Source organism: Caloenas nicobarica, chromosome 31, assembly GCF_036013445.1.
Source record: "Caloenas nicobarica isolate bCalNic1 chromosome 31, bCalNic1.hap1, whole genome shotgun sequence".
Taxonomy (NCBI): Eukaryota; Metazoa; Chordata; class Aves; order Columbiformes; family Columbidae; genus Caloenas; species Caloenas nicobarica.
In genome coordinates, this window is record NC_088275.1 from 564,429 (window position 1) to 591,883 (window position 27,455).

Genomic DNA, 27,455 nt, shown 5'->3' on the forward strand with positions numbered 1-27,455 from the left:
GCTGTCCCCATGGGTTCTGCACGGGCTCCCCACAGCTATACTGTCCCTGTGGGTCCCCCTGAGTCTCCCAGCAGGTCCCCCCCACCCAGCTCACCCCATGGGTCCCCCAGACCCGAGGCTCCCCAGGAGTCCCCCATATCCAAACGTCCCTGTGAGTCCCCCCCACACCCAAGCCTGCCCACGGCTGCCCCCACACTCGGGTGGCCCCGTGGGTGCCCCCCCGGCCGGGCGTCCCCGCTGCTCGGGTGTGTGTCCCCGCCACCGCCCTCCTCCCCCGCACGGCCCCGGACGGCGCTGCCCCCTCGGCGGCGGCGGGGGCTGGGCGAGCCCGGGGATTGGGAGCGGGCGTAGGCCTCTCCCTCGGCCCGGCCCCCAGCGCCGCCGGGCGGGTGGCGGTGGTGGGGGGGTGGCCGCCGCCGCCGCCGCCGCCGCCGCCGCCGCGCCGAGCCCAGCCGGGCCGGGATCACCGCCCGAGCGGGGGGGTCGGGCCCCGCCGAGGCCGCCGAAGCCGCCGGGGATGGTGGCGGCCGGAGCGGGGCGGCGGCTCCCCGCGCCCTGAGCGCCGCGGGGCCGCGGGCGAGGCACCATGAGCGTGCGGCCTCCGCAGGCCCTCGACAGGTAGGGGGGCCGGGGGGCCGGGGAGGGCCGGGCCGGGGGGGCCGCAGCCGCCCGCGGCCTCGGGGCGAGTGTCGGGGAGGGGGAGCGGGGCCGGGGCGGCGGGGGAGCCCCCGCAGGGAGAGGGACCCTCTGGGGAAAAAAAAAAAAAAAAAAAATCAGTGCTTCGGGGTAAAACTCGGTGTTTTGGGGAGCAGGGCGGGCCGGGCCCTCCGGCGCGGGGCGCTCAGTCCTCCTCACCCCCCAGCCCGTCCCTCCATGGCGAGCATTCCCCAAGACTGGGCTTACAACCCAAAAAATAAAAAACCCAACCCCAAAGCGACCCAGCCCACCCCAGTGTGGCCGGTGGGAAAATGTGGCCAAAATCAGCAGAGGGGAAACACCCGGGTTCTCTTCTCCGCTGGTAAATAACTTTCCCCGGGCACTGCGGGAGCGTTTTGCCCCAAATAGCTTCAGTTTGAACCCAGATTTTTTTCTGGGGGTGTGGAGGGTGTGCTGCCGGGGTGGCAGGGGCATCGCGCTGCCCTCTTACCCTCACCAAGGCTCAGTTCCTCGCGGGTAATTAAGCTAATTAAGGGATGTGGTCACTTTCTGTCCCTGGGCGTGGGGGGCAAGCAGCTGGCGGGGGTCCCGCTTGTCCCCCCCCCGGGCTGGGACACGGTGGCCCCAGGTGGGTTCTTGTGTCTTCCCCTCTCTGTGCATGGGAAGATGGATTCCGTGGACATTTGGGAGCTGCAAAGGGGAACCTGGCTCCTCGCAGCCGGCTCGGGCCTCTCTTGGCGTCTGTGTCCAGGGCCTGAGCAGACCGGCACGGCAGGGGGATGTGAGCTGGGGGAATAAACCCCCAAAATACTCCATTTGCTTTTGTGGTGACTTGATGGATGGAGACAGATTGCGTCCATCTGCCTGGGGCTGAGCGGGTGGCAGGAGGAGCTTCCCCGTGTCCCTGGCGCGGCAGAACCGCGGGCCGGGACCTGTGGGCCAGCGCCGGCGTGGATGCGGCAGCACCTCGTCCACAGGGATGTCCCCGGTTGTGCCGTTGGTGTGGCTTTCTGCCAAAAACGAGGTTTTCTTTTCACACCCCGTGCCCCAGAGGAAGGCGGTTGAGGGCGGCGGGGTGTGCGCCGTGCGCGCCGGTGACATCCCTGGCAGGCAGCGTTGGAGATGCTCAACGTGGGCTCGCGGTGCATCGGTGCCGAGAGGTGGTTTGGGGTGTTCGCTGGCAGGACGGGCGGCGTGTTCCCAGCTGCGGGTGGGCGAGCGGAGCGGCTCCCTCGCCATCGATCCCTCCTGCTCTGGGAGAAAGAACGAGTGTGTGCGGTGGGGAGCGCACAACCACGGCTGCGCTTTCCCTCTGTCTAACCCTTAATTAGCTGGAGAACCCGGACACAAGGCTGGTGACAAGGCTTTGCCTTTCACAGCCAGCCCCTACGCAGCAGAAATTACAGAACTGCTGAATTTTGCCCCCGTCCCGGGTGGGGAAGCGGCAGGATCGCAGCGGGGCCGCGCTGCCCCATTCTCGCTGCCCGGCCGCCCGGCCTCGCGAGCCGCGAGGCGTCATTGCCGGGCTTAAGGCTTCTCTCTGCTCTTTAAATAGCCGCGCTCTCCTCCGCTCTTTAAGGTCAGGCGCCTGAAGTGCCCTGGCCGAGCTGGGAATCGCTCGCTGCCGGGTGGCACGGCTCTTCAGGAGCAAAAACGACTGGAAAATGGGTTGACGTGAGGACTGGTTTCCCTGCAGCCAGCGAGCCAACGATGGCTTTGGGGTGGGCACGGGGCTCCCACCCGCTGGTCCCCGCAGCCCATCCGTGTCGAGCAGCCCCCGCGGTGCGGCGGCAGGTTCCCAGTGCAAACCAGCCTGGGTGTTTCTCCTCCAGTTCGAGGAGCATCAGCAGCGAGTGCTGGCCAGCCGCGGGGATGTGACTTGTAGGTGGGTTTGGTCGCCACTCTCTGACGTCTCGTTTTGCCGTGGTTTCGGTCGCAGCACCGTCCTCCCCACTGCGGGGTGCGCAGCGTTTGTTTAGGAGGCAGGTTGGGGAAAAAAAAAACCATCCCTTTGGGGCAGGTTATTCCGTATCTCGCTCACGGCTACAGGTCTTGCACCCCAAAAGCGCCGTCAGTGCCAGACAAACCAGCTCTGCCAGTCTGGGTTTTCCGGGAGGCGAGTGGCACCGTTAATGATTAATTACACTGCCCGGCGTGGAGAGCTCGGAGCGCTGCGGAGCTCCCGCCGTCCTTGTTCCGCTCGGCATTCCCGGGGAAGCCGGGCCCTGCGTCTTCCTTCGCGGGGAATTTGGATCCCGACTCCGCTTACCCCTCCGCGCTCCCCTGCCCTGGTTTTCTTGCAGGCGGGGAGGGGAAGGGTGACACACACACACTTCTATGAAACAAAATTTTGCGGGAGGAAAGAGCTCTTGGTGCACAGTGTTGCTGCTGATCCGGCCTAACTTTGCTGCTGGTGGTCACGATACTCAGGATTTATGTAGCAGAGTCCATGCGCAAAGTGCTTTGCGGGCATTATCTAATTAAGACGTAAATACTTGCTCGCACCGTCCTCGCCTCCCGCAGCCCCTCCGTGCTCTTGCTGGTCTCTGCCGGGCAGATCGCTCGGGTCTCTGTCCCTCCCCGGCCCTCACCCTGCTCGGTAGCTCCGTGGGGAGTGGATCGGGGGTTCTTTAGGGTCTCCCTTCCCCAGCTGCCCCTTTGGAGATGCTGCCGGGGCCGTTTCGGGCTCCTCGCCCCGGCCAGGCTGGTATCGGCCTCCCCACTCGCCCAGCGACCCCGGCCTGGTGAGACTGCGAAACCCAACGAATTTTGCGTAACCGCCCGGCTGCCCGAAATCACAGCTGTCCCCACGCTCGGCCGCCGGTTCTTCCCCATGGGGAATTGGCATTGCAAAAATTTGCAGCACACAGGCAATTAGAAATGTGGGGAATGGAGTCTGCCGTGCCATTAACCAACCAGCGCTGCTGCGCTCGGCGTGTTAATTTTTTTTCCCCATTTAATTAAAAGTCTTAATTTAAACAAAGCTTTTGCAGAATCCCCTTGTCTGCTGCAGGAAAGTTGCTGGCGGAATCCGGGGGTTTAAATGCAGTTTGCTGCATGGTGTGTTCATGGGACTTTGCATCTGATTTGCCAAACGAAATTTGCTACTGGCCGCCTCCTGAGGGCTGAGGCTTCGCTTCGCTTTTCTCCCTTGGAAAAAAAAAAAAAAAGAAAAAAACAACAAAAAAAGTGGAGAAAAAAGAAAAAGCTTTGCTGCACAAACCCCAGCTGGATCCGGGCTGACTCCGGCCTCGTGGGTTTGCTGGCTGGGCGGTTGTGCCGCGGGGATGTGCCGCATCCCTGCCCGGCTCCGGGACACCTGGGCGCTCCCGGCTCTGCTACTGGAACACAGAGCCCGGTCGCAGCCTCCAAACACGCCGGGGATGGGGATGCCGGAGCCGACACCGGCCGAAAGTCCCCGGCTCTGCAAACCCGTCGTGGGAAAAGCTGAGAAGAAAATCAGATCTCCTCAGGGATGGGGGTGTCATCACAGCTGCCTCTGCAGGCGGCCCAGAATGTCGAGAAATTATATTTTCCCCCTTTAGTTCATTTGCTAGCGGCACCCTAGGAAGGTTTAAATCTGCCTTGCCGTACAAACCGAGGGGCAGATGCATCGTTACAAGCTTCCCCGGTGTGTCATCGTGTGGCAGCTGAAGTGTCGGCGGCCAAGCGGGAGCAGCTTTGCGCCTCGGCCCGTCCGTCCCCTGCTGCGGAGAAACGGGGAGCGAACCCCTGGGACACGGACCCCGCGCCGGGGGCTGCGGGGTGATGTCCCCGGGGACGCGCATCCCCGGCACGGCCGGTTTTCCGCTGCGAGGTTGGAGCGGCTCCAGCGGGACTGGCCGCGGCCGGGCCAGCGCGTTTTCCCTCTGCGGGGAGGGGGAAGGGGAGGAAGCTGAATCATTTTTATTTTTTTAAATTTTTTTTAGCTGAAATTCCTTCCTTCCTTCCTGTCCCCAGAATACCAGTGTGCGAAACCGTCCGCGGGGCCGTGGCCCGGCCGAGTGGCCGGCGGCAACATTTGGCACGGGAGACGTTGGGTAATCCTGGTGCTACCGCAGCGTCGGGCTGTGGTGGAAGCGATGACTCAGTCGCAAGAAGCATCCCACCAAGACACTGATTTCCCTTTTCGAGTTGGGGTTTTTGATCCTTTTTTCCATCTGTATTTCTATTTTTTTTTTTTTTCAGCTTTTCCTGCTGACAGGCCGGCGCTGGCCTCACCGCAAAAGGTTTCCAGGCGTGCCGGTGCGGGCTCCGGCTATTTGTAAAACATTTTCTCTTCTCTGGAACTAGAATCACAGGGACCAGCCGTTTGGATACCTGGGAGGAAATTAAAAAATCAAGCTCCCGATCCTGGAGAGAGCATTTTGCAAAGCTCCAACGGGAGGCTTTGAGGATTTGATCCTTTTCCTCTCTTAATCGTTTAATTGTGGCGTTTGCTCTGCATGGGCTCCTGAGGTGGCAGCACCTGTGCTGCGCTTTGCTCTTGAGCATGTCATGATTTTTTTCTCCTCGTTCTTCTGGTTTTTCGCCTTGGTTGTGAGTGCCCCTGCCCTCGCTCCCCCCATGCTGCTCTCCCATCCTTGCAGGCAGAGCGTCTTGCTCCCGTTGCGTGTTCCTGAGAACCGAGTAGCCATGATTTAACTAAAAGTAGCCAGAATCAAGGAAAATAACCCCAGAGCAGAAACCTCCAAAGCACCCAAGGTGACGGTTGCACGGAGGATGTGGCTGCAGGTGCCGGTTCGGAGCTGGGACCTGGGGAGCCAGGGGCGGTTGCAGGATTTGGGCATCGCACGAGGGCTCTGGAATTACAGTTTTTAGGAAAATGGATCTTTCACGGCACTGAATGGAGCTTCCCCGGCTGGAAACAGGCGCCAGGGTCAGGTCTCTGTCAAGCTGACAGCATTTGGTTTAAAATGGCATGCTTTGGCTCTCTGTAAGTCAATTAGGAAGGAGCTTATGCAAAGCCGAATTAACCGACTCTTTTAGACGGCAATAAGCCAGCGCTGGCCCAGCTCCGCCGGGCGGGGATGGAAACGGGGTCCCGCAGCGGACACGGGGTCACCGTCCCCCCGTGTTGGGCTGGGTGGGACTGGGGACTCCTGGCCGGGCTGGGGGCTCCGCCGTGGTCCTGGTGCCGTCGGGCACCAGGGAGCTTCCCTAACGAAGAGGCTTAATGACGGTGGGTCGGTGCAGCCGCAGCGTAAGCCGCAGCATCCGGGGCGATGCGGGGAGCAGAGCCGATCCTGCCCCGGGCCCCCCGCGCCTGCTGCCGGGTAATCCCGCGGGGTTAATCCTGCGCCGACCCCGCCACCGCCAGAGGAGCCGATCGCTGGCCCGGATTGCCGCTGAAATGGGGGGGAGCGCTCCCACCCCTGCCCCCAGCTCCCGGGGAGCTGTTGGGGATGTTTTGACCATGTCCCCCCTCTCTGCAGTGACAGTGACCATGCCCGGGCTCCATCCTGCCAAGGTCCCGGGTTATCCCCCCTCTTCAGCCAGAGAGGGCTGTAATCAAGTAATTATGCTGTGGCATAACGGCCGGGCTGGATTAAGATTACCCAGGCAACCTTAAATGAGGTGTTTCCTAATATTTGTGTCTGTCCCTGGAGGGGGAAGAAGCCATTACAGCTGCGGAAGCGGCTCCAGCAGCGGGGCCGTGCGGTCCATGCTGCTGCGGCTACGACTTTGCCTCCCGTGGGCTGGTTTTGGGGGAGACGCTGCCCAGGGCTGGGAGTCTCGCCCGGCTCCACGGTCCTGCGGTGAGACCGGGCTGGGTTCAGCACGGATGTGTTTTGGGGCGGGTGGGGGTTTGCCAGGAGGGGTGTGTGCCCGGGAGACATCCCAGCTGCCGCCTCCGCAGGGACGATGCTGGAGGATGATGCTGCCTCCCCCTCCTCGTCCAGAGGAAGGTGTGAAGCCGGCAGGGTGATTTACACCGGTGAATTCAGCTCCGAGCCCGGCGGGCGCTGTGGGGCCGTGCTGGACGCAGGGGGGTGTTTTTGGGGTCCCCCACCCTCCCCGAGGGGTGTAAGTGCGTTGCCGCCATGCTGTGTTTCACGCCTCTGCCTCTTGATTTGTCTCCTCCCCACCCTGCCCCTGCATTGCTGGCCTCTGGGTGTCCCTTGTGCCACCTCTCACCGCCACCACCCCGTCTCGGCTGCCGGTTTCTGTCCCCCCCCGGCAGCCGGGCGGGCAGCAGGAGGCAGCCTCACCTGCCCAGGTAAGCACCGTCGGGCCGGGGCTGCTCGCGCTCTCATCCTGCTCCCGGCTTCATCGCAGCCCTCGGGGGTGAGGCAGAGACCGGCTGCTCTTTCCGCTGGCGGCACCTTCATTTTCTCACTCTCCCCTCGCTTCGTGACCCCCCCACCCCAGCCCTGCCCCGGCCAGGGAGAGCTGGAGGGGTTCGGGTGGGAGGAGAAGGGACGGAACAGCAGAACCGAGCATCACCCCGGGGATGGTGTGGGATCACGGAGGGGTCAGCAGCACCCCAGGACCCTGGGGGTGTGGATGGAGCCGGTTTGGAGGCAGAGTTGGGCCTCCGGGGAGGGGTGAGGGCTGGGGGGCTGATCCTTCCCAGGTGCCCCTGCCCATACCCTGCGCCTGCGGGCACCGTCTGGTTCAAGCGGCATTCGCAGGGACAGCTGCCCGGCGGCCGCTGTTTGCCTTGGCTTCTCCAGAGCCTCTTTGACCGGAGAATAGACACTGGGGATAAAAAGAGCCGTGCGGACGAGCCCCCCCTCCCTGTGTCCCACCCCGCGCACCGATCCCGCATCCAGAGCCTTGCCGTGGTTCCAGCGAGCGGCAGCAAGAGGGAAGACTGTAAAATAACTGTCCGTTGTCTGTCTGTCTTTTTCTCACCTGTCCCTCACTGCTTCGTGGCTCTCCCTCCATCAGCCCCGTTGCAGCCTGGTCAGACCCGCTGCCGAGCTCCATCCCATTCGCGCTGCACGGTGCATCTTTGCTGCTCACCCCACGCACCGGGGGCTGCCCGCGGGTGCTCCCCTCACCACCACATGCTGGGCCTGGGGGTCCTGGCCCCCAGTGGGGTCTGCTCTGGGGCTCCCTGGGGTGATGAAGGGAGAGGAGCCTTTGCCCAAGGCGGTTTGGGGCCAGGCAGGTTTGGGGACGGGCAGCACTCGCCTGTGTTGGCAGCTGTCACCTTCCAGATCTGTGTGTTTGATTTTCCCGAGCCCAGGAAGGAGCCATGGCTGGAGGGTGACTCCGTCCAGCCGTCCCGGTCCCAGCCGTGGCTCCGTCCAGCCGTCCCGGTCCCAGCCGTGGCTCCGTCCAGCCGTCCCCCTCCCTCACGTCCCCTCCTCTTCCTCGGCAGGTTAAGCAGCCTGTCTTCCCTGGGAGACTCGTCGGCAGAGCGCAGGTCTCCCGGGCACCGCCGCCAGCCCTCCGACTCCTCTGAAACCACAGGTGGGTTTTCCTGCCCCCTCCTCCGCTCCTCTTCCTCTTGAGGATGGCATTTGGCCCCCTGTGTGCCCAAGGAGCTTGGTGGCACCTTGCCACCCACCTCGGTCCTTGGGGACGGGGCTCCTCTGCCCCTTCGCAGCACCCAAAGTCACCCGGCCGAGGCTGCACGTGCCTGGGAGGGGGCAGGACCCTTCTGTAACATCTTCATCAATGACACAGAGAGTGGGATCGAGGGCACCCTCAGCAGGTTTGTGGGTGACACCAAGGTGAGCAGTGCAGGTGACACACCTGAGGGACGGGATCCGTCCAGAGGGACCTGGACAAGCTGGAGAAGTGGGGCTGTGCGAACCTCATGAGGTTCCACAACGCCAAGTGCGAGGTCCTGCAGCTGCATCATGGAATAGGATAGGATAGGATAGGATAGGGCAAGATAGGAGTAGGAGTACGAGTAGAATCATTTCAGTTGGCAGACCCTCAGGATCATCGAGTCCAGCCACAACCTAACCCAGCTCTAGCACTAAACCATGTCCCTGAGAATGTCATGTAAACGCCTTTTAAACCCCTCCAGGGATGGTGACTCCACCACTGTCCTGGGCAGCCTGTTCCAGGGCAGCCCCCGGTATCGATACAGGCTGGGGATGGAGGGGTGGGGAGCAGCCCTGCGGAGAAGGACTTGGGGGTGAGAGATTGGCCATGAGCTGCCATGTGGGCTGGCAGCCCAGAAACCCACCGTGTCCTGGGCTGTGTCACCAGCAGCGTGGGCGGCAGGTGGAGGGAGGGGATCATCCCCTCTGCTCCGCTCTGCTGAGACCCCCGGGCAGCGCGTCCAGCTCTGGGGTCCCCAGCACAGGACACACATGGAGCTGCTGGAGAGGGGCCAGAGGAGCCCCAGAAATGACCTGAGGCTGGACCAGCTCTGCTGGGAGGAACAGCTGAGAGGGTTGGGGGGTTCAGCTGGAGAAGAGAAGCTCCGAGGAGACCTTAGTGCGGCCTTTCCGGACTTAAAAGAAAGATGGGGACAGACTTTTGAGCAGGGCCTGTTGCGACAGGACAAGGGTGATGGTTTTACACTAAAGGAGGGAGATTCAGGCTGGATATAAGGAAATTGTTGGCCCTGAGGGTGGTGAGAGCCTGTCCCAGGTTGGCCAGAGAGGTGGTGGCTGAACCATCCCTGGAGACATCCCAGGCCAGGCTGGACGGGGCTCTGAGCAACCTGAGCTGGTGCAGATGTCCCTGCCCATGGCAGGGGGGGCACTGGGGGAGCTTTAAAAGTCCCCTCAACCCAAACCATCTGTGATTCTGTGATTTCTCAGCTGCCGGCAAAGTCACCAGTGGGGCTGGGGATGATGCTCCAGCCACTCACAGGCGGGGGCTCTTCCCTCAGCCCATGCTAACCAGGACACTCCCCTTTCAAGAGAAGGGGTCCAAGGAAGGATGTCACCATGTCCCTGGAGTCACCGGCGCAGTGTGGCCGGGGTCTTGGCAGCAGCGGCGCTGACTTGGGGGCTCCACACCCAGCTCTGGCTTGGGAATAGTGGGGTCCCAACAAGCCAAGCCCCCGCCTCACACTCGGAGCCTCACTGGTTTTCCTTCCTGTCCCTCTGCAGGTCTGGTCCAGCGTTGTGTCATCATCCAGAAGGACCAGCATGGCTTCGGCTTCACCGTCAGCGGGGACCGTGTCGTCCTGGTGCAGTCGGTGCGGCCAGGTAAAGGAGGCTGGGAGATCCTCGGGGCTCCCCTCGCCCGCTCAGAGCCACGTCCCTCCTGAAAACACGGCAGAAAGGGTTTTTTTCATCCTAAACGTGGCTGGTTTGGGGTCTTCCACCAGGACATGGTTGCTGGGGGAAGGAAAGCGGTTTTGGGGTGAGTGTTTTGGTGAAGCTCCCCAAAACCACTGTGGTCTCCCAGCTCCTTCTACAGCCCGGGGAGCTGCCGCCGACGGGTGGGTGAGGGATTCCCTTGTGCAGCCCCGGATAAACACGGATCCAGCAGCTCTTGGCGCTGCGCTGCAGGAGACGCTGCCGGTTTTGCTGTATAATGACTTTGCGGGGTGGCAGGGCTGGGAGCAGCAATTTAAATAGACAATGAGCTGCTTATTTTACAGCGGATGTTCCCACCTCCTCCCCCTTCCCCCCTCTCGCCCAAAAGCCAGGAAAAATGAGAATATAGGAAAGGGAAGAGGCTGTGAGATTGCAGGGCAGGTTAGCGCTGGGGTGTCTGTCTTGCCACTGGAGCTGTGTGGGGACCCCCTGCACCAGCCCCCTCGCCCCGGGGCTGCCTGGGGGGCCTGAGGTCCCCAGGTCCAGGACAACCAGGAGTCCCATCCCCTCCTTCCCAGCTCCCTTCGTTTGCTAATGATGAGACTGTTAAAGCCAAAAGAATCCAAATAATCTGATGTACTTTCCAGTCTCAGAGCTTGCTGCCATGTCTCAGGCCCTTGGCTTGGAGTTGAACCTAATGGAAACTTTTTTCCTCTTGGTTTTGGCTTTGGGAAAAGCGAATTTTTCCTGTATTCTGTTAAGGAGCAGGCAGGGGGAGCGGAGGCAGAGCTGAGCTGCTGCTCTTCCCGGTTCCACTCCTGCCTTTGGCTCCAGGCGCGTGGTGGCTCTGGATGTATCGGAGCCATCCCAGGGTGGGGGTGACAAGTTGGGGCCCCCTTGTTTGTCCCGAGATGGGTAGAAAAGGCTGAGCCCTGGTTGGGTGAGCAGAGAGGGGCTTGTCCAGGTGCACCCGAGACCCGGTCACTGCTCTTGTCCAGTGGTCCCTGTGTCCCCCCGGCGCTGCCAGGGAGATCTGGGACCAGCAGGACGGGAACCCCTGGCCCTGTCTGCTCTCCCTCTGTCCTTCCTGACATCTGTCTCTCCTCCCTGTGTCGCAGGGGGGGCAGCCATGAAAGCCGGGGTGCAGGAGGGGGACCGCATCGTCAAGGTGAGCACCCCCGGCCATCGGCCCAGCCGCTCCTCCCTGCTCCCCCCTCCCTGACCGACCCCTCTCCCATCTCCAGGTGAACGGCACGATGGTGACCAACAGTTCGCACCTCGAGGTGGTGAAGTTAATCAAGTGTGAGTACGGCCAAGGGAGCTGCGGCTTCTCCTCCCCACGGGTGACTGGCACCCCCCAGCCAGCTGCTCCGCTCCATCGCGCCCTGGCTGCTGTGGATGAAATGGGAGGATTTGGGGGAAAAGATGGGAAAATCTGTCTTGGTCCTTCCCATGAGTTTTCGCAGGCTGGGCCGTGGCACCCAACACAGCGGAGGTGCTGTAGGGACAGGGATGTGTCCCCCCACAATGCCATGGTGCCTGCTCAATGTTTTAAGTCAAGAGAGTGAATAACGGGGAGTCTTTCTGACCCTCCCTTTCCCATTCCCAAATTTTTCCAGCCGGTGCTTATGTCGCACTGACCCTCCTGGGCTCCCCTCCTCCCTCGGTGGGGCTCTCCGGCCCTCAACAAGACGTGAGCACATCAGGGGGTCCCCGTGTCACCCCCGCCTGTCCCCCACCGCCTCCCCCACCGCCGCTCCCCCCACCGCAGCGCATCACCGACCCCAAGCCCTTGCAGGTACCAAACCCAACCGTCCGCGCCGACGTCCCGCTCTGTCCCCCACCGCCCGGCACGGTGTGGGGAGGAGGACAAAGCTCACCCTGTGTCTTTGCATCCATCTCAAATTACAGGACCCCGAAGTCCAGAAGCACGCGACACAGATTCTCCGGAACATGCTGCGGCAGGAGGAGGCAGAGTTACAGGTACAGCAGCGGCTCTTTTCTTCTGTGGAGCCGCAGCGGAGCAGCCTCGGTGCTGTCCTAGTGTCATCGTCCTCTCTTGTCCCTCCACTCAGCGCTTCTGCGAGGCGTACAGCCGAAACCCGGCCAGCGCGGTGGAGGAGCAGATCGAGGGAGCGCGCCGGCGGGTCAGCCAGCTCCAGCTCAAAATCCTCCAGGAGACCGGTGGCTCCGTGGTACGTGGAACATGCCGGAGAATTAGGGGGTTACTCATTAATTTGGGGGTCTGGCCACCCTCCTGGCTGCCCATGGGACACCCTCCTGAGGCAGCGGGGATACACCTGTTTCCAAAATCTGCTGTGCTGGGTGGGAGCTGCTGTGGCTGGACCCACCCCAGGTGTCCCCATGTGTCCCCGTGTGCTGGGGAACGTCCCACTGGTCCAACTCACCTTCTCGCCTTGCAGGATTTGGGGCGGCCGGGCAGCGACTCTGGTTTGGCCAGTTTCAGGGCAACGGAAGGTGAGTCGTGCTGGCAGTTGGGACCGTCCCTGTGTCCCCATCTCTTGAACACATGGGTCAGTCTCTCCTCTGCTCCCAGGACGCCTGTCCCTGGACTCGCAGGATGGTGACAGCGGGTTGGAGTCTGGGCCGGAGCGGTTCCCCTCCGTGAGTGAGGTGAGAGCAGGGTTACTGCAGCTGCGGGGAGCCCCCCAACTTCTGCTGCAGCTGGGAGCGGGGAGAAAAGCCCAGACAGATGAGTCATGTCATCCTTGGGGGGTCAAGGACCTGGCTTTGCCATCGCAATTATTCGTTTGCCATCTGAACGAGCTGAATTCCTTGTAATGTCGTCTCAGCTCTGAAGTTCTTGGGCTTGTAACGCTTAACCTGGCATGACTGCCTCTAAAATGAAGGGGACTCTGAAGTTCCTGGCTTGTGGTCCCAATTGTAAAGTGTTTCTGGTGGTGCCAGAGGGTTTGTGTGGTTTCCGAGTTCCTTGTGTCCATCTCTGACCTGGAAACTGCTCTCAGACGGCCCCAAGCGCGTCTGCTGGGTGGCTGAGCGGCAGCACCACCCCCGGCGTGGAGCCCGGCTGTCCCCATGTCCCCTGACGCCTGTCCTGCTGTCCCCAGCAGATCTCCCTGAACCGCAACTCCGTCCTCTCCGACCATGGCCTGGACAGCCCGCGAACCTCCCCGGTCATCACCGCCCGCCTCTTCCAGCACCATCGCCGGCAGGGATCCGACACCCCATTCACCCCCGCGGCCGAGCAGGTGGGCTGAGCTCTGCGGGGGGTCCTGCGGCACAGCCGGGGCGTCTGGTGGGTGCTCGACTGATCGTAGAATCACAGACTCATTTTGTTTGGAAAAGCCCCTCAAGATCATCAAGTCCAGCTGTTACCCACCCCTGGCACTGCCCCCTGTTCCTGAGAACATGTCCGTCTGTCCAGCCCCTCCAGGGATGGTGACTCCAGCACTGCCCTGGGCAGCCTGTTCCAATGCCCCACAGCCCTTTGGGGAAGAAATTGTTCCCCAGATCCACCCTCAACCTCCCCTGGTGCAACTTGAGGCCGTTTCCTCTGGTCCTGGCGCTTGTTCCTGGGGAGCAGAGCCCGACCCCCCTGGCTCCAAGCTCCTTTCGGGCAGGTCAGAGATCAGAAGGTCTCCCCTCAGCTCCTGTTCTCCAGCTGAACCCCCAGCTCCCTCAGCCGCTCCCATCACACTTGTGCTCCAGCCCCTTCCCCAGCTCCATTCCCTTCTCTCAACTCGCTCCAGCACCTCAAGGTCTCTCTTTGCGTGAGGGGTCCAAAACTGCCTCCAGGATTTGAGGTTTGGCACAGGGACAGTCACTGCCCTGGGCCTGCTGGCCACACCAGTGCTGGTACCAGCCAGGATGCTGGTGGCCTCTTGGCCACCTGGGCACCCGCTGGCTCATGTTCTGGCCGTCACCAACACCCCAGACCTGGCCCAAGCCTCCCTCAGGAGCGGGTAGGGTGGGTGCTGCGGGAATGGCGAAGGCGTCCCCCCCACAAGCTCTGTCCCCTGTTCCCCGCAGGGCTTAGACCGGCCAGGACGAGCCCACATCATCGCGCCGGAGGAGGATTACGAGCCGGGATATTTCAATAACGAGGTAATGGTGTCCAAAGTATTCTTGGCTTTTGTCCCCACTCCTTAGGGGACAGGACTGTCCCCCTCCCATGTGGGTCCTGGCACCCGGTGGCATTTTGAAATCCTCCCAGGGGACACCCAGGGCCAGGCTGGTTGTGGGGAGGCAAATGTGCAGCTGGGGTGAGGAAAGGTGTGCAGGAACTGGAGGTTTACCCCACTGCTGAGCTGTGGGGTGAGCCTGATCCAGAGGAGTTAATTCTGTTCCATCCTAACGGGCTTTTCCTCCTTGGGATCCCCTCTGGGCGCAGTGCGACTCCCTGTTCCAGGACCTGGGCAAGCTGAAATCCCGGCCGGCACATCTGGGAGTATTCTTGCGCTACATCTTCTCCCAAGCGGATCCCAGCGCCCTGGTAAGGAACCCGCCAGCGTCACCATCGCAGGCAGCGAGTGGGGCGGGGAGGGATGCGGACGGGGTGGCATGTTCGGCACCGTCCCCTCCCCGGGGTGGGTGCAGGGCGGTGCTGCTGGGCGCAGCTGCCTGCACCGGGCTGGGCTTGCTGCCTGCTGCAGGCAGCTGCCGGGCAGCGGTTTCCCCAGCGCTGTGCGCACACAAGAGGGAAGCACTGGGCACGGTTGCGCTTCTTCCCCTTCCTCCCTGGCGTGACCGTGCGGTGCTGCCCTCCCCAGACCCTGTTTTGTGACCGTACGGGCGCCGCTTTCCTGAGCCTTTCAGCTTCCCACTTCTAAACCTTCCTCCTTCGCTGCCCACCTCCGCTCTCCCCTCCTTGCAGCTCTTCTACTTATGCGTGGATGTTTGCCAGCAGACGGCCAGCAAGGATTCCCGGCTCTTGGGGAAGGACATCTGGAACATCTTCCTGGACAGGAACGCGGTAAGGGCAGGACACGGCGGGGAGCAGCAGAGGGCTCCATGTCCCTGCCAGGGATCTGCTGGAAAAGCCAGCATTACCTCTCGTGTCCCTTGCACAGGGATGGGTTTTTTTAATGGTGTTTTTACCACTGATATTGCTTTATTGCTGCTGGTTCCTCTGCATCGCTGCAATGAGTTGCGTAAGGCATGGCCCTGCACGTTGCACAACTGTGACTGCCCCGGTGCCGGCAGGAGAGGAGGGTCCTGGCAGTGAGGACGGGGCTCTGGGTGCTCCCATTCCTGCTCCCGGACCTCATGTCCCTTTGGAGGGAGCAGGTTCACGTTGCGTTGCTCCAAGGCGGGGTTTGTGTGTTGGGTGCTGGGTGTGTGAGGCTCCCAGCTCTCGCCTCTCCAGCTGCAGAATCGCTGCGGGGCGATGGTGCGGGAGCACAGGGCACCCTCCCCACACTGGCTTGAATGTGGCTCCAGCGTGTGCCATATTCATAGAATCACAGAATCATTTTGGTCGGAAAAGCCCCTCAAGATCATCGAATCCAACCATTCCCCACCCCTGGCACTGCCCCGTGTCCTGAGAACCTCATGTCCGTCTGTCCGACCCCTCCAGGGATGGTGACTCCAGCACTGCCCTGGGCAGCCTGTTCCAATGCCCCACAGCCCTTTGGGGAAGAAATTGTTCCCCACATCCAACCTCAACCTCCCCTGGTGCAACTTGAGGCCGTTTCCTCTGGTCCTGGCGCTTGTTCCTGGGGAGCAGAGCCCGACCCCCCTGGGTCCAAGCTCCTTTCAGGCAGGTCAGAGATCAGAAGGTCTCCCCTCAGCTCCTGTTCTCCAGCTGAACCCCCAGCTCCCTCAGCTGCTCCATCACACTTGTGCTCCAGCCCCTTCCCCAGCTCCGTTCCCTTCTCTCAACTCGCTCCAGCACCTCAAGGTCTCTCTTGGCCTGAGGGGCCCAGAACTGCCCCCAGGATTCGCGGTTTGGCCTCCCCATTCCCAGCACAGGACGGTCACTGCCCTGGGCCTGCTGGCCACACCAGTGCTGGTACCAGCCAGGATGCTGGTGGCCTCTTGGCCACTGGGCACCCGCTGGCTCATGTTCAGCCGCTGTCACCAACACCCCCAGGTCCTTTTCCAGCTGCTCTTCCCCAGCCTGCAGCGTTCATGGGGTTGTTGTGACCCAAGTGCAGGACCCGGCCCTTGGCCTTGTTGAACCTCAGACAATTGGCCTCAGCCCATCGATCCAGCCGGGCCAGATCCCTCTATAGGGATTCCTGGCTCCTTCCAGCCCCACTGAGCTGTTCCTCTGCCTTCCCTCCCCAGCCTCTGCGTGTGAAGGTGTCGGAGCAGCTCCTGGCCGAGATCGGTGAGTGGAGCCTCCAGAGCGGCATCACCAGCACCTTTGCATTGAAGAACTGTTGGTTAGGGTGCCAAAGGACCTCAGGTTTGGGGCTGGGGCTCCTGAGCTCTGCCCAGCTTGGTCCTGGGGGTCTTCTTACAGAATCATAGGATCATTTTGATTGGAAAAGATCTTTAAGATCGAGTCCAACCGTTAACCCAACACTGGCACAAACCCAGGTCCCTTAGAACCTCATCTATGCATCTTCTAAACACCTCTGAGGTATTTAAAAGGTGTTATGAGCAGGTGTCTCAGCCTGGGTGTGCAAAATGGGAGACAGGTTGTCCCAGTTTGGGGGAGCAGAAGCTCGTAAAGGGGCTGTGCTCTGGCAGGGGGAGGCCAGCGGGGTCTTGCAGCCTCTGCCCCAGGGCCTGGGGCTGCCAGGAGACCCCCTGAGCCCATCCTTGCAAGCTGAGCACGGTTGGTGACACCGACTCTCCTCTCCCGTCCCCAGAGACTCGCCTGCGGAACGGGGACGATGTCCGAGCCGCCCTCTTTGAAGCTCAGGAGATGGTGATGCCTGAGATCCAGGAGCAGATCCAGGATTACAGGTGAGGCACAGCTCAGTGGGCTCCTGCCCGCGCTGCCGCTTCCACGGGCTGGCCGGTGCCGGGGCTGGTGGTCTTGAGCCTTGTGTTCCACAGAACGAAGCGCACCATGGGCCTGGGGAGTTTGTACGGAGAGAACGACCTCCTGGACCTGGACGGGGACCCCCAGAAGGAGCGGCAAGTGGCTGAGAAGCAGCTGGCGCAACTGGGCGACATACTGTGAGTGCCGGGCTGCCCTGCGCATGGGGGAGCACGGATCTGCCTGGAATCGGGGCGAGGATATGAGGAAGGGGATCGGTCACGGGTTTAGTTCTCATCGTGCCACCTCCCCAGCTCCACTCATTCGCTGCTGGAGGTGGGAAGGAGAGTTGGGAGCAGGCAGGGGGTGCAGCAAGGGGTGGGGGGCACAGTGGGGTGGAAGACTCGGGAGAGGATTCTGTTCCAAACAAGCTATTTTATCCCTCACCATCTCTCTCTCCAGGTCAAAATACGAAGAGGACAGGAGGTGAGTGGCCCCAGGGCGCAGCGGGAGCGTGTCCTCATGTGAGGGGTGTTAGCTGAGAGGCAAGAGGAGAGTAGTTGCATGAGCATCCCCTTCCCGTGCCAGCCTCCAACACCCTCTCCCAGTGCCAGGCGTGTCCCTGGGGGCTCCCAGGCTGGCCCTGGGAGGGGGAAACACTTCCAGCTCCCTCTCCACCACTGCCGCACCAGCTCACCCCCTCGAACTGCTTCTTACCTTTCCTCCCTTCTCATTTACCTGCATCCCTGCCCGGATATCCTCTCCTGCCTGGGGAGGGTTGGACCCTTGCTCTCCCCAGAGCCCCACGGGATGTCCCGCTCCTGCCATGGCCTCCCCAGCTGCAGAGCCCTGTCCCGGTGTCACATCTCCAGCCCCACACTCTCCTCTCTTGCAGCTCCCCCATGGCCTTTGCCCTCAGCACCTACATGAGCCACACCGGCATCCGCAGCCGCGAGCCCCGCATGGCTGGCGCGGGTGAGAAGGCACCGTCCCTCCCGGACAGGGACAAGTGGCTGCCCTTTTTCCCCAAGGCTAAGAAGGTGAGTGGCTTGGTGACAACCTTGTACTCTGCCCCAGGGCCAGGCTCTTGACGCTGCCTGCCCTGGATCTTCAGAGGAGACACGGGGAGGGGCTCTCCAGGGATCCCCATCTCCCCCCGTGCCTTGGAATTCCGCGCAGCACCAGGACAGAGCTGGATCCCGGCCCCTGCGGCGTTCGGCCAGCGCGGTCCGGGTTGGGGTCACCTCGGGGCCTGTATAGTGACACGTGTTTTTATCAGTACTTCTCTCGGGTGTCCCAACAGAGCAGCAGCACGAAGAAGGACAAGGATGCCGTGGAAGACAAGAAGCGCAACCCCATCCTCAAGTACATTGGGAAGCCCAAAATCTCCCAGAGCAGTGAGTGTTGGGGTCTTCTGGAGGTTGTACCCGCAGCCTCCCTGCTGGCTGCAGGACATCTGCCCCGTACCCGGGGCCATCAGGTGGCCTTTGGCACCTGTGGGATCCCCAGTCACCCAGTCATCTGTCATCAGCCACGCTCTGCTCTTCTCCAGCTGCTCATGGGAAACCTGTTGCCTCAACCGTCCACGCTCCCACGTGGCTTTGAGGGGAGTGGGACGGGAGCTGAGCTGAGCTCACCCCAAAATCCATCCTCTGTGCCCTATCCTGTGGTTCTTAAAAGTGCCACAGTGCAGGAGCTCCTGGGGGGCTGAGATGGTCGAGAGCAAGTGTGTACATAGAATCAGAGAATCACAGAATCACTTTGGTTGGAAAAGCCCCTCAGGATCATCGAGTCCAACCGTTCCCCCACCCCTGGCACTGCCCCATGTCCCTGAGAACCTCATGTCCGTCTGTCCAACCCCTCCAGGGATGGTGACTCCAGCACTGCCCTGGGCAGCCTGTTCCAATGCCCCACAGCCCTTTCTGGGGAGAAATTGTTCCTAATATCCAATCTGAACCTTCCCTGGCGCAACTTGAGGCCGTTTCCTCTTGTCCACACATGTATGTGTGTGTGCGTGTGTACACGTGTGCGTGTTCCTCCCTTTCTGCTTTCCGTTCTCATGCCGTTAGCTCACACTTTCTCCCACCACCTCCTTCGTTGCTGAAGTGCGGGATTGATTTGACATCTCATTTTTGTTTTTTTCCTTTCAGCATTTCATGTCCCTTTGTCCCCTGTTGAAGGTAAAAGGCCTTTTCTTTTGTTTGCCATTCACCTCATGTGCTTAGTTTTATTTTGCCCCCCCACCTTGAGGTTCCTCCGCGCTGTTGCACAGGGTGTTGGGGTGGGCTCAGACGGGTGCCGTGGGGAGTTGGGGTGCTCGCGGTGGCCGGTTGTCCGTCCTGGGCATCCCGGGCAGCCCGGCCGTGGGGAAACCCCCTTGGTGACAGCCACAATGCCACCAGCACCTTCACCTGTGCAGCCCAGGCTGGTCGGTGCCACACGGACAGACGGCCACGGTGCTGGTGGCAGCTCCGGCGTGTCATCCCGCAGCCCCGTCTCACCGAGGCTCTTTTCTTGCTTTTGCCCCAGCAGTCAAACCCGGCAATGTGAGGAACATCATCCAGCACTTTGAGAACAACCAGCATTACGAGAGCCAGGAGCCCAGCACCCAGCGCCTCTCCACTGGCAGCTTCCCTGAGGACCTGCTGGAGTCGGACAGGTGGGGTAGGGGGGCGCGTGGGGGTCCCGCGGCAGGTTTTGGTGGGTTTACACCCACGGGGACATCCCTGCCTGTCCTGCCAGGCTCAGCCGGTTCTCGGCTTTGTCTCCCCGCTGCAGTTCCCGTGCCGAAGTCAAGCTGGGCCGCTCGGAGAGCTTGAAAGGCCGGGAGGAGATGAAGAAGTCCCGGAAAGCAGAAAACGTGCCTCGCTCCCGCAGCGACGTGGACATGGACGCCGCGGCCGAGGCCACCAGGCTGCACCAGTCGGCGTCGTCTTCTGCGTCCAGCCTGTCCACGAGGTAGGAGATGTCGTGCGAGCCCCAGGCGGGGAAAACTGGGTTCTCTTGGGTGTGTTTGGCCTCAAGGGACTGGAAGCTGAGACACTGTCTCTTGGGAAAGCTTTTGCTCAGCCTATGGGTCAAGGCCAAGCCCCGGCCACACAGGGCGGGGTGGTCGCAGCCCCGTGTCACCCAGCTGCCTGCAGAGCTTCCCGGCTGACATCAGCCAGGGGAAAACAGTACAAGTTGGGCTGTAATCCCCAATTATGCCCCAGACCACAGTAGTGCCGGACCCACGTCTGGATGGGCTTACGGAAACACTGCCCCGCGGGGTGCGGCAGTGAGAGGAGGGGGGCCAGGCCGACGGGACACAAGGGTGACTGTCCCATCCCTCCCCAGGTCGCTGGAAAATCCCACCCCCCCGTACACGCCGAAGATGGGCCGCAGGTGAGTGGCTCAGCCTCGCTCTCCACCATCTCTACTGCGCCGGGGGTCCCGGGGGGTTACCTACAGAGCAGGAGGGTCACCGTAGGGGTGCACCGGGGCCATGTCCCCGCTTTGGGGCTCAGGGGTGTCCAGCTGCACTTTCCTAGCATTGCCCTCCCTGTCAGTGAGTCTTGAGAGAGCACAAGAGGAGGCGATGGCCAGAGCTGCCCTGGGAGGGGGTCCCTGCAGATCCCCCCGTAGTTCTCCATCCTCCTGGGGCGAGGGGGCACCTCTGTTCCCTTGTGTCTCCCGCAGGAGCTTAAAGGACGTATGTAATGTCTGCTGGGGGACCTAGGCTTTTAGCTCGAGAGTCAGAGGCTTGTACTTCTTGTGCCGAAGGCCCCGGGTTCAAGCCGAAATAGGGCCCAGGTAGATATTGGCTGTGCTGGGAGTGCTGCGGGGTGGGCTGGCTGGACGCGGGTGGCTGCGGAGTTACTCCCACCGCCGCCTTTTCACCCTCTCAGGAGCATCGAGTCGCCCAACCTGGGTTTCGGCGTGGATCCCTTCCTTCCCCATCTGCTGGAGGATGAGCAGGGCCAGCTCTCCGACCTGGAGCCCGAGCTGGATGCCCAGAACTGGCAGCACACGGTCAGTCGGGAGCTGGTGGCCAACCTGCCGCAGAAGGAGATCGATCGGCAAGAGGTGATCAACGGTGAGGAGCATGGGGCACCCTGGGGACGTGAGGGACCCCCCGGCTGCGCGTCCCAGTGCTGTGGGGCTCTCCCGGGCGCTTCTCCACCCCTGTGCCTTCCGCACAGAGCTCTTTGCCACCGAAGGGTCTCACCTCCGCATCCTCCGAGTCCTCGACCTCCTCTTCTACCAGCGGATGAAGAAGGAGAGCCTGCTGTCCCGGGAAGAGCTGGCGCTCCTCTTCCCCAACCTCCCCGACCTGATCGAAATCCACAGTAAGCCTCTTCGCGCTCGGATCCTGCTCTCCCTGCGGTGGGAGCAGAGGGTGACCCACGGCTGCTGGGGGCTCCTGTGTTGTCACCCACCATTCAGAGTGGCCCTGCTGATGGCATCGTCCCGTCTTGCCGCTCCGGCCTCTCCTTTCCCTCTCCCGGGAGAAATCCAGAGCCTGTTTTCCCTGGGCTCTGCAGACACCCCTGTCTGGGACACCCGCTCTGCGTAGCACTCTTACAGGACACACTTTTAGTGTCACGCTCCTTGACACGCAGCAATCAAAGCCCATCTGGCTCTCGGGGACCCTTTGGGGCAGGCGGGTGCTTCCCTGAACACACAGCGGGTGGCCCTGGCACCCCCTTCACCTGAGTCCAGTCTGTCTCTCACATCCTCATGCAGATTCTCTCTCCGAATCCATGAAGAAGCTCCGGGAAGAAGGACCAATCATCAAAGAAATTGGGGATCTCATGCTGTCTCGGGTAAGGGGACCCCAGGGGCATCTTCTTGTCCCCCAACATGGAGGGGCTGGTGTCTTCAAGGGGAGGTGGAGGTGACCCCACTGTCACAGAGACTGGGGGCTCAGGGCCAAGCCTGGGGGGTCCCTGAGCCCAGTTCTCCCCCGCACCCACGCAGTTTGACGGCCTGGCCAAAGAGGAAATCGAGCAGGTCGCTGCCAACTTCTGCTCATACCAATCCATCGCCCTGGAGCTGATCAAAACCAAGCAGCGCAAAGAGACCCGTTTCCAGATCTTCATGCAGGTTTGTCCCTCTCCTGGGCTGTTCTTCACCCTGACACCCCGGTGGCTCCCCCTGATCCCACCTCGGGGCTTATCCCCTCTTCCCTCTGCCCCAGGAAGCAGAAAGCAATCCGCAGTGCCGACGCCTGCAGCTGAAGGACTTGATCATCTCCGAAATGCAGCGCCTGACCAAGTACCCGCTGCTGCTGGAGAACATCATCAAGCACACCGAGGGTACGGACTGGGGAACACTGGGGATTGTCCTCAGGGTTTTGTGTTCCCGTCTCAAACCCGTCCTTCGCTTCCTACCGTGGGACTTGTGCCTTCTTGTTGCCACCCAGAGCAAAATCCCAGGGCGGTGGGGAGGGTGTGCTGCTTTTCCAGCAGAAAGAGCCCAACTCGGGGGTTCTGGGGGTGGGAAAATCTCCCTCTTATCCTCAGGGAGCTCTGGGCCAGTGGCTTTTTGTGCCTGGGCTGTGTCTGGGAGCCCGTCGCAGTGGGATGGGGACAGCCCGGTCCCCTCCGGCTGCCGCTGACCGTGCTCCCTGTGGCGGCAGCGGGCACCTCAGAGCACGAGAAGCTGTGCCGAGCGCGGGACCAGTGCCGGGACATCCTCAAGTACGTCAACGAGGCCGTGAAGCGAGCGGAGAACCGGCACCGGCTGGAAGGCTACCAGAAACGCCTGGACGCCACCTCGCTGGAGAGGACCAGCAACCCGCTGGCCGCAGAGTTCAAGGTAACCCCAGCTCCTCAGCGCACTGGGGGCCTGGGGGGGCTGCCCGGCCCACGCTTACCCCCCTTGGCTTCTGCAGAGCCTGGACCTCACGTCCCGGCGCATGATCCATGAGGGGCCGCTCACCTGGCGCATCGGCAAGGACAAGACTGTGGGTATGGACCTTCCCCACTGCCCCGTACTGGGAGAACTGGGAGACCTGCCCCTGCATCCTCAGCATCCCCCATGACGTGGGCATTTTATCCCCAGCACCAGCACCTTTACAGGGACCTCCTTAGACCCTCATTGCCACATCCATGGGGCCATTGTCCCTCCTGGCTGTTGAGGTTGGATCTGGGGAACAATTTCTTCCCCAAAGGGCTGTCGGGCATTGGAACAGGCTGCCCAGGGCAGTGCTGGAGTCACCATCCCTGGAGGGATTGAACAGAGAGAGATGAGGTTCTCAGGGACATGGGGCAGTGCCCGGGGTGGGTAACGGTTGGACTCGATGATGTTGAGGGGCTTTTCCAACCAAAATGGTTCTGATTCCATGGTTCTCCTGCTTCTCTACCCCAGACCTGCACGTGCTGCTCCTCGAGGACCTCTTGGTGTTGCTCCAGAAGCAGGACGAGAAACTGGTGCTCAAATGCCACAGCAAAACAGCGCTGGGCTCCTCGGACAACAAGCAGAGCTTCAGCCCCGTCCTCAAGCTCAACGCGCTGCTCATCCGCTCCGTGGCCACAGGTAGCGGCGGTGACAGGGGACAAGTGGCGGGTACTGGTGGGACCAAGTGTCCTCCAGCCACGTCCCACCCTGGCTGCGCTGGTGACAGCTGTGCTGGTGGGTCAGGTTAGAGCCCCCACCACGTCCCAACCTTCCCCATCACTCTCGGTGTCTCCCCCCCAGATAAACGAGCCCTTTTCATCATCTGCACATCGGAGCTGGGACCCCAGATTTATGAGCTGGTGGCACTGACGTCCTCCGAGAAAAACACGTAAGGCTCAGCGGGACGGACACGGGTGGTGAGGGGCAACGCCTGCCCGGGGCGGGGGGTTCCGGGGCACAGACCCCCCTGGGGAGCTGCTGAGAGTGTCCTGGCCGGGCAGGTGGATGGAGCGGCTGGAGGAGGCGGTGCAGAGTGCCACCAGGAATGTCACCTTCCCCCCCAAGCGCCGGACGCCAGAGCCCACCCGTGTGGCACCATCCAGGTGAGCAGCCCAGCACTCGCTGGGAGCCAGGGCCCTAACCCAGTCCTGTACTGGGGGCCGGGGCAATAACCCAGTCCTGTACTGGGGGCTGGGGCAATAACCCAGTCCTGTACTGGGCCCAGGGCCAGCACGCTGCTGGGTCTCTGGAGGGTGGCTGGTATGGGGACACGGGTTCTCCCACTGCAGGACAGGTTCACTGGGGACTCCGGAGGTGTCTGGCACCTTGTGCGGGGGCTCCAGCAGCGTATGCCCTGGGGTGGGTGCTGCCCCTGCGCCTCTGGCTCCTGCCCGTGTCCTGACGTGCTGTCCCTGTCCCCGCAGTATGGTTTTACAGGACCCCAACGTGTCTCCTGTCCTGTCCCGAGGCACCAGCTCCAGCGCAGAGCCCGAGACCGAGGAGAGCTGCTCAGGTGAGCCTCCCTGCGCCTGCCTGCTGCCCCCCGGCTTGCCTGCTGCCCCCCTGCCTGCCCCCCTGCCTGCCTGCTGCCCATCTCTCAGCCACAGGCTGGACTCTGAGCTCTCCCCTTCTTCCTGCAGCCAACGACAATCCCGCTGTGCTCCTGGGTGGGGAGCAGCCCCCGGCGCTGCTGGAGGAGCCGGCAAGCAGCGAGGCAGAGGAAGAGGAAGAAGAGCCGCCCGCAGCCCCCATGCCCATGGGGACCAACCTGGGGGTGGCTGACACCCCCCCGGCCGAGCGGCTGGGGCCCCCAACACACCTGCTGCTCCCGGGACCCGGCGGCACGGAGGGGCTGGCTGAGGCGGCACTGGAGGATGGTGAGTGCAGGGGGGCTGCAGGCACCCAAACCTCACACCCATCCTCACACCTCGAATCCTGGGGTCAGTTTCGGGCCCCTCAGGCACCTTGAGGTGCTGGAGCGAGTTGAGAGAAGGGAACGGAGCTGGGGAAGGGGCTGGAGCACAAGGGTGATGGGAGCGGCTGAGGGAGCTGGGGGTTCAGCTGGAGAACAGGAGCTGAGGGGAGACCTTCTGATCTCTGACCTGCCTGAAAGGAGCTTGGAGCCAGGGGGGTCGGGCTCTGCTCCCCAGGAACAAGCGCCAGGACCAGAGGAAACGGCCTCAAGTTGCACCAGGGGAGGTTGAGGTTGGATGTGGGGAACAATTTCTTCCCCAAAGGGCTGTGGGGCGTTGGAACAGGCTGCCCAGGGCAGTGCTGGAGTCACCATCCCTGGAGGGGTTGGACAGACGGACATGAGGTTCCCAGGGACAGGGGGCAGTGCCAGGGTGGGTTAATGGTTGGACTCGATGATGTTGAGGGGCTTTTCCAACCAAAATGATTCTCTGATTCTATCGCAGTGGAAAACCTGCGGCTCCTGATCCTGCGGAGGCTCCTGCCCTGCCGGGACACGGAGCCCGAGGACGATGTGACACCCACGCCGTCAGTGGCCGGGGGGAACGGCCAGGCCTGGGACTCGGTGCTGTCCAGCCAGGACTCGGTGTCCCAGGAGGTGCTGGGGGAGCCCCCGGGCGCCACCGAGGACACGACCCCCCTGTCCAGCCGGGAGGAGCCGGGTCCGGCTCCTGAGGAGCCGAGCGGCTACAAAGTTGTCCGAAAAGGTACCACGGTGACGGGGGGGCGGGCCTCAGGTGGGCAGGGTGGGGGACGGGTGCTGGGGACCCCCTGCTGTCCCTGACCAAAGGGTGAACCCCCCCTCCTGTGTGCACCCTAAGGGTGTGGGGGCTAATGGGTGCTGGTCTTGGGGTGCTGGTGGTGGGATGCTGGATGCCGATGGGTGCTGGTATTAAGGTGCTGGTGGGCGGGTGCTGGTGTTGGGGTGCTGAGGCGTGGTGGTGTTGTGGTGCTGGTGGGTGCCAGTTTGGGGCGCTGGTGGTGAGATGCTGGATGCTGATGGGTGCTGGTGGTGGGTGCTGATATTGGGGTGCTGGTGGTGGGATGCTGGATGCCGATGGGTGCTGGTGATGGGTGTCCGTACTGGGGTGCTGGTGCTGGGTGCCGGTGGCGGGTCCTGCTCACCCCTCTCCCTCCCCCCCTCTTTTTTTGGGGTGCACAGCCCAGGTGGAGGGTGCTAAGGAGGCCACGCCCTCACCAGGCAGCAGCCAATCAGAAACTGAGCTGCAGGAAGGAGGCGGAGCTAATGTAGATGGTAAAGAGACCCCCCCATCCCGGTCCCCAGACCTGGCAGGGGATCCCCACGTCCCCCTGTCCCCATCAGGGGTGATGTCCCCATGTCCCTTGACAGGAGCCGTGTCCTCTAAGGGGACACAAGTCCCTGGCAGGGCGGACACTGTCACTTGGAATGAGTGTCCCGTGCCGGAGGACCGTGTCCCTGAGGCCTGTCCCCATGGCTGAGGACACCCAGTGTCACTGTCCTGATGTTGTGATGTTGAGCGAGCTGGAAATGGGTCTGTGGCCGGATCCTGCCACAAAGGGACACAACCCGCTGTCCCCTGCCTGGGCAGCACCCCCAGGGCCACCAGCACCCACCGGTGTCCCAGCCCCCGGCTCTAACGCTGCTGCCCCCTCCAGGCAACTACTTCTACGTCAGCATGCCCGCGGGGCCCCCCCCGCCCCCACCCGCCCGTCCCAGCCTCCCCGAGGGCTTCCCGGACGCCCCCGCTCCCCACCGCGACGTGGACCTCATCTTCCGCACCATCGAGCAGCTGACGCTGAAGCTCAACAGGCTGAAGGTGAGACCCCCCCCAAACTGGGGAAAAATGGGGTGGGGGGATCCTGTTGGGGTGTCAGAGGGGGGGTGTCCCCACCGCCTCTGACCCTGTGTCCTGGCCCCCCCAGGCTCTGGAATCAGCCCACTGGCAGCTGCTGCGCTCACGGGGGGGCAGCGCCCCGGCCGACGTCACCCCCCCGGAGGGCTCAGCCCCACAGACAGACGGGTGGGCACAGCGGCCCCCCAGCCCCGCCGGGGACAGCCCCTTGTCCCGTGCCCTGAGGTGCCTGCAGGGTCCTGCTGCCAATGCCCCCGGTGAGTCCTGCTCACCCCCCGGCCCCTCGCGTGTCCCCTCATCCCCCCATCCCCTCACCCCCATCTCCCCATCTCTTCCAGGCTCCCGAGCCCCCCTGGCCGAGGACCCCTCTGGTGACGCCGGCCTTTAGTCGGGAGGGGGGGTCACCCCCCCAGCATCACTCAGAGCCGGTGAGCTGCCCAACAGCCCCCCCGTGTCTCCCCCCCCATGCTGGCAGCTGCGGGAGCCCCCCCCAGACTGCTGGGGGCTTTGGCCGGCAGGAGGGAGCACGATCCAGCAGGGCCAGCGGCGAGACCCCCCCTCACCCCCCGCATGGCAGCCCCGGCTCGGCCCCCCGTGCCCCCCCGGCCGCGAGAGCTGGATCTAGTCTGTATAAATGCACTTTGTTCTGTTCCTCTCCGTGCTGCGGCCCCCCCCAGCTCCCCCGCCTATAAATATGTACGTATGTGCCCCCCCTCCTGTAAATAACCCCCGCGGCCCCCCTAGCCTGCCCGCCGCGGCCGGGGGGCAGTGGGGACGCCCCCAGCACTGGGCTCCCCTCCCCGGCGCCCACTGGTGACAATCGGTGACCCGAGGGGGGGCCAGGGCGATGGCCGGGGTGCGTCCCCCCAGGTTTCCCCCTCCCAAGTGTCGCGGCGGGGTCAGCGCTGGGGGGTCTGATATATATATTATATATAATAGAGCCACGACCAACCGGCCGCTGTTCCACGCTGTAGCATCTGCTTTATTCTGTTCCTTTCCGTGGTAAAGGGGTTTAATGCT

General features: G+C 62.6%; 1 protein-coding gene across 6 annotated transcripts; it reads left to right on the forward strand.

The window, feature by feature from the left end:
- Window positions 1-344: 344 nt before the first annotated feature.
- On the forward strand, window positions 345-27,402 carry ARHGEF11 (Rho guanine nucleotide exchange factor 11). 6 transcript variants are annotated; one of them, XM_065653562.1, is made up of 41 exons: window positions 345-618; window positions 7,988-8,079; window positions 9,684-9,782; window positions 10,955-11,004; window positions 11,081-11,138; window positions 11,456-11,634; window positions 11,748-11,819; window positions 11,912-12,031; window positions 12,260-12,314; window positions 12,394-12,470; window positions 12,926-13,066; window positions 13,848-13,922; window positions 14,209-14,310; window positions 14,725-14,790; window positions 16,107-16,149; window positions 16,637-16,733; window positions 16,827-16,949; window positions 17,212-17,235; window positions 17,645-17,789; window positions 18,053-18,146; window positions 18,900-18,929; window positions 19,279-19,408; window positions 19,528-19,707; window positions 20,086-20,133; window positions 20,637-20,824; window positions 20,931-21,077; window positions 21,475-21,554; window positions 21,709-21,834; window positions 21,929-22,046; window positions 22,370-22,548; window positions 22,625-22,700; window positions 23,101-23,268; window positions 23,431-23,518; window positions 23,631-23,732; window positions 24,054-24,142; window positions 24,270-24,506; window positions 25,047-25,307; window positions 25,763-25,855; window positions 26,239-26,399; window positions 26,506-26,692; window positions 26,774-27,402. In XM_065653562.1, exons 1-41 carry the CDS (start codon window positions 587-589, stop codon window positions 26,821-26,823), a joined length of 4,482 nt encoding a protein of 1,493 aa, XP_065509634.1. In that variant the 5' UTR covers window positions 345-586; the 3' UTR covers window positions 26,824-27,402. The 6 variants fall into 6 exon arrangements, with proteins under 6 accessions (XP_065509634.1, XP_065509635.1, XP_065509629.1 ...); XM_065653557.1 differs by having other exon boundaries at window positions 346-618; window positions 14,692-14,790; XM_065653559.1 differs by having other exon boundaries at window positions 346-618; window positions 14,692-14,790; window positions 19,282-19,408.
- The last annotated feature ends 53 nt before the right edge of the window (window positions 27,403-27,455 follow it).